Source organism: Gastrolobium bilobum, unplaced genomic scaffold (assembly GCF_033153095.1).
Source record: "Gastrolobium bilobum isolate Gb01-03AN ecotype WA unplaced genomic scaffold, APGP_CSIRO_Gbil_v1 utg488802, whole genome shotgun sequence".
Taxonomy (NCBI): Eukaryota; Viridiplantae; Streptophyta; class Magnoliopsida; order Fabales; family Fabaceae; genus Gastrolobium; species Gastrolobium bilobum.
Window position 1 is genome coordinate 6396 of NW_026895537.1, and position 9447 is coordinate 15842.

General features: G+C 35.0%; 1 protein-coding gene across 1 annotated transcript; it reads right to left on the reverse strand.

Moving 5' to 3' along the window:
- Nucleotides 1-250: 250 nt before the first annotated feature.
- On the reverse strand, nucleotides 251-7913 carry LOC133315674 (dihydropyrimidinase-like). Its single transcript, XM_061517345.1, has 13 exons — nucleotides 7777-7913; nucleotides 7392-7556; nucleotides 7041-7092; nucleotides 6160-6429; nucleotides 5831-6042; nucleotides 5265-5385; nucleotides 3577-3664; nucleotides 3402-3480; nucleotides 2315-2402; nucleotides 2175-2215; nucleotides 1956-2008; nucleotides 1643-1799; nucleotides 251-743 (listed from the first exon to the last, which is right to left on the reverse strand). Exons 1-13 carry the CDS (start codon nucleotides 7858-7860, stop codon nucleotides 552-554), a joined length of 1602 nt encoding a protein of 533 aa, XP_061373329.1. The 5' UTR covers nucleotides 7861-7913; the 3' UTR covers nucleotides 251-551.
- Nucleotides 7914-9447: the final 1534 nt, after the last annotated feature.

The following is a 9447-nucleotide window of genomic DNA, read 5'->3' on the forward strand; positions in this document are numbered from 1 at the left end:
AAAAGAGCTTATATGACTTGGAACAAACATATCGAAAGTGGTATAAGAAATTCAAGTCAGAGTAAAAATTTAAAAAGACTGAAACCGACAATTGCATATTTATTAAAAGATATACGACTGAAGAATTTCTTATTTTGTTTTTATACGTTGATAAGATGAAAATTGCCATCATAAAAAAGGCATTGAGCTCATACTTTTCAATGATGGACATTGGTGCAAATTATTGGAATAAAGATTATAAGAGACCGTCTAACTAAATCAAAGAAAATATATTAGAGAGAATTTTGAGTATGCTACATATTGTACAGTATCTTATTGGAGCTATTGTCTCTTTCTCTAATTACTTTTAACACAATCTAAGCAGCAATGTACATTACATCAGTGCAAAAGGTAACACGAAATATATCTATTATGATATACATGCGATGCTCTTCGGTACAATATTATACATATTTTTCTTTATTTTTGAAAGGAAAACTGGATTAACATACTTCTGTGTTTTTTACCTAGTAAAATGTTGAAATTTTACTAAAGAAGGAACCTAAAAAATTTCAAGTGGTAGATTTGGCTCGCTTTACTGGGGCTTGAAGAGAGCTTAGATAATCGGCATCCTTCTTGTCCATTCCATCAAACAGATAACTAAAAGGTGGCATTTGTATGTATCTCCCAGTACCAGGAGCAACCTTCAGTTGATTATTTTCCCAAACAACTCTTCCTCCTGCTATGGTCACTTCAATTTTACCCTGCAAAATAAATAAATAAAAAAACTTTGAATCTTGATATTACACGACAATGCTTCAATTATTGAAAAATATACAAACAAGCACATGTTGAATGGAGCCATAGGAAACCAAGTTAAAGAACACAACATGAACAAATCAAGTAAAAAGTGGTGAGAGACTCAAAGCCCAGAGAGGGATGGAGAGAGAGAGAGAAAACCAAAGCCCAGAGATATGCTTTAGGAAAAGAAGTCACAATTAGCCCACTCAAAAGTTATTTGTAGTGCAGTGCATCTGCAATTCCAAAGGCAGTGCTAGTTTTTAAGAATAACTTATTCTTCTCATTGATGGGAATTGATTCACTCATGTGAGACGATCTCGATTATCCGTAGACATATCAATGGTTATGGAGAGCACATTAGGATAAAGAAAGAAGAAATAATAATCATTGATTTGTGTACGGATGACCAAGATTATCTCACATAACCTCATGTAAGTATGTAACAATGAGATGATCCATTAATAACCCATAGAATAAGACAGAAATTATAAAATAATAAATTAGTCATCTTCCTAAGGCTGGAATGACTTCTAGCAGTCTAATGTTAAGCCATTAACCCTAGTGTTGGGCCAAATGCAAAACCAATGTGCCCTACCTAATTCAGAACTCAATATAATAACATCAATGAAAAGCATTTTAATTGAAACGGACTATATCTCCCAATTCTTATTTTACAATATACCACTTCTATACCTATGACTTGAGCATGGGGGCTGGTACTATCCAAAAATTTGTTCTAAAAAAAAAAAACTTAAGTGAAAGTCCATACCAAAACAAGGAGATTCGTGTAGTACTAATTTTGACAGTAAGCGGTTAATTAACTTCAATCCCTAGATGGACCGGATTATAGTTAAATCAGTACCTTTCCTCTCCTTCCCTCGTAGACATTTGTATCCAGTCTGGAGTGGTGGGACTTTGCAGTTATCTCGAAGCTTGAATTTGGATTGAGGATGATAATATCTGCATCAGATCCTGGAAGAATAGCTCCTTTCCTTGGATATACATTGAAGATTCTAGCACTGAAGTGGTTGTAGAAATAAAAAAACATCATTAATACTTTTTGCATCTTTAGCAACAGCTTTGTAATTAAAATAAAAATAATAAAATACTCTGAATTCCCCTTATTGCCATAAGAACTGGATGCCAATTTTTACTTTGATTAACAGAAAACATACCATTCAGTGCTTGTCAACCGGACATAGTCAGTGACAGAGATTTGGCCAGATTCCTGTGAGATATAAAACCACTCCCCATTAAATCCTGACTAACAAGAGTGGGGCGAGGACAATCTTTATATACAGTCTTACCCTTGCATAATTGCAAGGAGGCTGTTTCATGGATTTACCCCAACCTAACAAGAAAGGGAGGGCTAAGTGGGAAATTGATTATCTTACCACCATGGTATCCCATACCACATGCATCCTTTCTTCAATACCTACAGATTTCAGGTTGCAATGCACATTAGTAATGAAACATTTCAAAATCAACCAGAATATATTTAGGCCACAAATATCCAGGACCATCATGTGATTACCATTGACACCATTAGGAATTTTCCGGAAGTCATCAATTCCATGAGCTTTCTGGGTGGAATTAAAGGTACAATGATCGGTTCCTACCAGCTGCAAATTAGTAAAAGGTATCTTTTGGTCAAATGAACGATCTCAGTAAAGAGAATAAAATTGGGCTCAGGGCATAGACAATTCAGAGATCAGAAATAATCAAAAGTGCTAGGATGCATGTATGCCTGAGAGTCTGAGACCATCCTAACTACTTCCTTAAACCAAGGACGGATGGAGGGGGGCCAAGCAGGAGCCTTGTTCCCCCAACCATGGTTTCATTTTCTATTATAGATAGTATAAATTCAAGTAAAATCAAAATAGCCTCTACAATCACTATTTATGCTTTGTTAGCTCATAAAAGGACAACATGGTGCACTATAGCTCCCGCCACACACACAGTCTAGGGAGGAGTCAGATCCATTGTGTAGGTTTATAGTAGGTAACCTTCCTTTACATTTGAAAGAGGTTGATTACATGATTCAAATCTGTGATCTCCGGTCACATGGTGACAACACCAACTGTTTTGCCAAGACAACAAGGCTCCCCTTTGTTTTGTTAGCTCATATTGTAATTAAATCAAAATACTAATTGGGTTGGTAAGTTTGTATTTTATAGGCCAACACATTTAGAGCAGATTTTTTATTCTAAAAGAGACACAGATTAGTAAAAAGAGAAAATTTAAAAAAGGAAGCTTCAATATATTCACATCAATGAAATGGAAAAAAAATTTAGTGCAAACCTGGATGCGTATATACTATATAGCATATTAAACAATCCCCGGCAAAAGACTAGGAGGATTTAACAACCATGGTACAAAATTATCTTTCATTTCTTTGTTGGAAAACTTGAGATTATTTCAATCATAGATGAAATTTATCATATTAAATAACATTGTGCTCACTTCACTAAACGCATGAAACATTTAACATTGGAACTAAGATTTTCTCATTTAAATATCCTTTATGATTTTGGACCCTTCAATGGTCAATTCCTGGATTCGTCCCTTACTCAAATCCTCATCTTTAAAACTGAACCTAAGTCTGACTTATAATGTGAAACCTGTAATACTCCTGTTGAAAGGGCAGCTTGAAGGGCCTTATCATGTCCTCGCTTCCTAATAGGGGGACTCATGACATACCTGAATCATGAGAATGAATATGGCTTACATTCTTAAAACTGGAGACAGCAAAGAATAACGACTACAAAAAACAATGAAACAAGTGAAGGCACTTGCCTTGCTGCAGTCTCAAAGTCAGGATGCCAAAGCCAAGATTCATCAAGGGCTAACCCAGAGACGATAGGTTCTCCGATTACCCTTTGTCCTGCAGTATGAAAACAAACAGGTGACCCCACTAAATCTATCAGGAAGCAGAAAAACTTCAAATGTCACAGTGGAAACAGATAAACTTATCCTCTGTTCTGCAGTTTAAAAACAAGGAGGAGAGATCACTAAAACTAAATTATCAATAAAACTTAAAATGTCACTACTGAAACACATGAACCAGGAAAAAAAAAAGGATCTTCCATCCCAATCTCTTTTTTATTGTGATTGGTTTATTGCACTCCAGTTCTGAACATAAGCTAATGTGAACAAGTGTAAAAACATGAAAATAAGGATGAAACATGATTGGAAAACTGAATCAATCTTTATGGCCAGAAAGAATTTAATTTCCATCATAAAGTATACTTTAATTCATCATGGAGATGTGAAAAAAAAATATAAATGGGGGCAGTGGTCATAGAACAAAACAAGCATGATTGTCATCCCTTTTTTTTGAATAAATCACAGGTATTCTCCACGGGAGGCAATCCTGTTCGGGACGGGTCCAGAATTAAGGCTTTAAACCCCTCCCAAAGATGATACTGGGGAGGATCGAACACATGCTCTCACCCCCATCTGCTCAGCTTCCATGCGCCAACTAAGCTACCATCATTTGGTCATGATTGTCATCCCTAAATACTATTCTAAAGAGACTAGATAGAGCTCCACTAATAGCAATTGCTGCAGTAATTTCAAACTTATATGGTCATCACCTAGACACTTCAGAAGAAAAATAGATTAACAATGAATATCAAACTTATATGCTCAGCTCCCATGCGCCAACTGAGCTACCATCATTTGGTCATGATTGTCATCCCTAAATACTATTCTAAAGAGACTAGAGAGTGCACCACTAATAGCAATTGCTGCAGTAATTTCAAACTTATATGGTCATCACCTATCCACATTCACAAGAAAAATAGATTAACAATAAATATCAAATTTTTATCCTAAATTCTTATATCCTTTCAATTGCAAAAGATCTGGGATTAGGCTTGGGAAACTGTTTTATCTTTTTTCAGGGTAGAATGAAAAGAGGGAAAATACAACTAGGGAGAGGATAAGTAATCCTCTAAATCAGAAAAGTACAAAACAATGAATCAGGCAAGAAAAAAGCAGCAAGGCAACCCAGTCTTCTCCATATCAGAAATGGAATCTTCCTTGGCAAGCTCTTGCCTCTTGAATACAAAAAATACAGAGGAAAAGGAACACAAGCAACCTTAAACAGTATCCCCCCAAAATAATCACATCACAAGCAGCAATTAAGTCTCAGACTCTCAATTAAGTTCAAGTTATTTGAGTTGCCCTGTGTTTTCTGCACTTACGGCAGAAAAGATAAAATAATATAGTACAGCACAAGAGTGGAATTATAAATTGTTCTCAAGTTAACCGATTTTTGGCTGTTATCAATTCAAGTACAAGTCTTCTTTTAGCATTTTTTCCACATAAAATAAGAATGTTGTTATGCAAAAGTATTAGCTTTTCTTCAAAGGATTTCTTATCTTTATAAGTTGCAATTGTCTACTCTCAACGAATGCATTGTTACTGTGGAACACATTAATGAAAATTAAGAATAAAACTAAAGGATTAAAGTTAAGAACCTGATTTCCGGGCCTTTGCAATTTCTTCCATTGCATCAATGCTCATTACATGAACCACATATAAAGGAGTGTTAACAAAATCTGCTAAGCGAATAGCACGAGCAGTTGCCTCTCCTTCCAACTACGCAGGTACCCAAGTCAAATAGGGAAATGTTCTATAAATCACGCATAGACAGATATTTAGACTTTACAGTAATCACAGAATATACAAATACAAAACAAGTAATCAATCTAACAACTAAATGTGGTTCATCAAAAAAGATGAAAAACTGAGCACAATAAATGTCAAACTAGGGTGGTTAGAAGTATGCAAATTTTGACACCAGCAGCTAAAAACAGTTAATTTGGCTCAAGTAACTGGACCTACATTCAATAAACTATGCAGAAGCCTACTGAAACTGCACTTGGCAGGGGTGAAAAGGGAAGGTTGAAAAATGAGAAGTGAAAATCATCTATGCTATACCTTGTTAAGACAATGAAGAGGGTAAAATGAAACCAGACAGTGGTTAACATTTGCATTCCATTATTCTGTAGATTCTTTATAGAAGAAAAAATTGAGAATTTACCACTGCAGGCCTTGAAAGAGCATGCCCCTCAGGACCAGTTATTCCAAGTTCTATCATTTTTTTTTGCCCTTCATACACAGCATCTCCATTTTCTGCATGGACCATGGCTAAGGCACCGAGGGACTTGCACTTTTTAAATCCTTCCAGAAGAAGCTCATCATTGATCATAAGAGCTCCTTTGTATGCCATGAAAAACTTAAAAGAGTTGATACCTGCAATTGGAAAACATAGATGTACTACCCAAAATAAATTCCTCAGAACTCATCCAAAGGTTTATTTCTGAATGATCAACCAAATTATCAGAACGCAACAAGTAAAAAAAGTATAACCTTTCTCCTTGACCATGAGCTCCATTTCTCTTGAAACAGTTTCGTCCCATTTGGTAATAGCCATATGGAAACCATAATCCATGCAAGCCTTCTTTGCCTTCTTTTCATAGGCTTCAAAACCAGCTGTTAAACTCCCATCAACTGGTATAACAAAGTCAATGTGCATTGTTGTCCCACCAGCTAATGCTGCAGCCTGACCACTGAAGAAGTCATCTATCATTACATAATCCATAAACCCAAACTCTAGGTGGGTATGAGGATCAATGCCCCCTGCCAGTTAACGAAAAGATGCATTCATAGTCTGTCAGGTAAGATTAAAAAACAAAAAAAATAGTTTGATGCCAAAGTAGGTTGAAAGGAATTTAACAATGAGTCTCAGTACACCAAACAGGACTAGTCTCACACCCAAATACTGTGAAAATATCCAGGCCAGGACTAGAGGAGACTAAAACAACAACATTGACAGTGGATCAAACAAGAGCAAAGGGCATAAGTAGGAATTCCAATAGTCAGCTCACACTATATGAAAAAAAAAAAAAAACTTGGAACTCAAGGTGATGGAATTTAATATTAACTCACTTCCATGCATACAGCAAGTGATATCATCAAGGTGATTTTCCAATTTCCTATGGTGTAGGCGTGTAACAGAATAATCCAGTGCATCAAGTTCCTAATTTAGGACCAAAATTTTGGTTTACACAAGATTTTGAAGTAGATTGAAAAAGACTAGACAGATCTGTATCATCCCATGATCTTATGTGTGCTGATCTTACATCTATCGCATTCATTCTAGCAGGACCTGATGCATCTCTGCAGTTTACGTGTAGATATTAACTAGTGAACTATTTTATAGGTGTTAGATAGAAATTTTAAGGCCTAACCTGGCATGACAAACTTGCCAGTGGCATCTATCACAGTCACGTCGTCTCCAACCTGCCAGTGGAAATTACACAAGGAACAAAGCAGAAAGTAAGAGAAACTCAATGTGCTAGAAAGCACTTCTCTAGAGGCGCCAAAAAGAGCAACCTCACTGAAAAAAGGCAGTTAACATGAAATAATATATCGTCAAGCATAAAGCATATATAAATGCCATCAAAGCATGCCTACAGCAGCAAACATATGATCTAGTAAACAGCAGCAGCAAAAACAGAAAACAATAAAATCAATAGAAAAAGGAGTGTTGGTGGAGCTAAGCTATGAAGAAAAATGAAAAATAATAATAAAAAGAATACCCCGATATCAGGATTGACAGCAACAATGATTCCATCCTCCACATAAACATCAGCAACCTGTTGGTGGTGAGAATTGACGACCGTGCCCCCCTTGATCAACAGCTTCGATGATGGAATTCCAGTTCCACACGTGGAGTCTCCATATCCAATTCCAGCATCACAAAACTGAATCGTTCAAAAACGAAAAGAATGAATTCCAGAAGACAAAGATGAAATAAAAATATCAGTTCAGTAATGATCATCACTAGTTAAATGCTTAAAATAATCGAAAATCTAACTCTAAGAAAACCTAGAACAAGTAAAGCAAATGAATTCAGTGAAAGTCAACTCAAAAGAGAAAAGAGAGAGAGAGAGAGAGAGAGAGAGAGAGGGAGAGGGAAGTGACCTGGTTAGACTGAGAAAGTGAAGAGGGAGTGATGATGAAGAAGATGAGAAACAAGATACGAAGGACTTGTGATCTGAACCCCATCACTAACACTCGAACTCACTCACCATTCAGTTCAGTTCACCACTGCACTCAAATGCTTCTTTTCTACCTTCTTGCTTCTTATTATATTCCGTTTTTCAAACCAGTCACTGTAATTGAACTGCGGCACGTTGCTATCTCAGTCAACGTGGCTAACTCACGTTAATCATCGCATTCGGGCATAATTATCTGTTTTAGTTAAAATAATTCCGGCATGACATAGGTAATGGTATTAATTAAGGAATTAATATTTGTATGTTATAAAAAATAAAATTATTTTTTATATATAGATTTTATATGAGGTTATATAATAAGAATAGAGAGATAAAAAAATATAAATTTCACGTATTTTTATATATATAAGAAATAAAATTTATTTGTGGGAAATAACAAATTATTAATTAACGAAGATGTATCAGAGATAGCAGTGAAAATAAAACAATAAGAATGAAAATAAAAAGTACTAATTAAATATAATTATAACTTCTTAGTGATATTACCTAGGGTATTTTGAGTCTCCTCTTGTACGAAACTCTTCTCTTATGCACAAGACACAACACCATGCGGGCCTCACTATTTTTCGAAGGTTTTGCGGGAAGCATTTTGTTTATCAAACAACATCACACTTATATTTCTTTATTATTAATCCTGATAGCTTAGTTGATGTTAGAAAATTAAATAAATAATAATAAAAATATATATTTAATCATTCTTAGTATTATATTTGGGAGCGAAGTTTATGTGCTCCGAGAGAAAATATTTTTGGTAAGATTGAGGTGAGAGAAAAAGAAAAAAAGGTTGAGTAAAGAGAAGGAAGAAAAAAATTGGTCTATGATCATGGTGGTCCTGGATCATATTAAAAAATTTCTATATTTGAGAAAAGTTTAAAACTTCAATTCTAAAACATGCCCGAATGAACTAACCCTATATATATATATATATATATATATATATATATATATATATATATATAGTGACAGAATCATCTTATACTAGTGTAAGAGTTTTAATCTTACACTCGATCTCAACCATCAATCCTACTTCAATCTACTCTCTCTGAACCTCTCCACGAGCATCGGCCTCTTTTGTGAGCTGGAGTCGGTGTCACAAGGCTTCGAGGGTATTAAGAAAAATAATGAGAAAAGAAATTATGATTTTGAGTTCATGCTATTGAATTTACAAGTTAGGCTCTCAAAAAGTGCTGGATTAATTCTAGATTTTTTAGAGTTGGGTGATGTGGCTATCTTGATTTTTCATTCTCGTGCACAAAAAGAGGAAACTTTGTGAACATTGGAATGCATATGTCATTTTCATTTACGCTAATGGCTTATGAAGGTTCTATGCAAATTTATCATTTTTAACTTCTCCAAGAGTAACCCATTTTTTTGATTATGGCCACATGAGTTTTGAAATTATTTTACAATTCGTTGCACTTGATTAGAATTAAGTTTCACCATAGAAAATAGCCATTCTTCCTTTCTTGAGGATTTCGCAAGGACCAATCATATTTTCTCATGATAGAGTTGGGTTTTTTTTTTTCTCTTTTTTCATTCCACATTATTAATTGATAAATGATGCAGCCTTTGACCC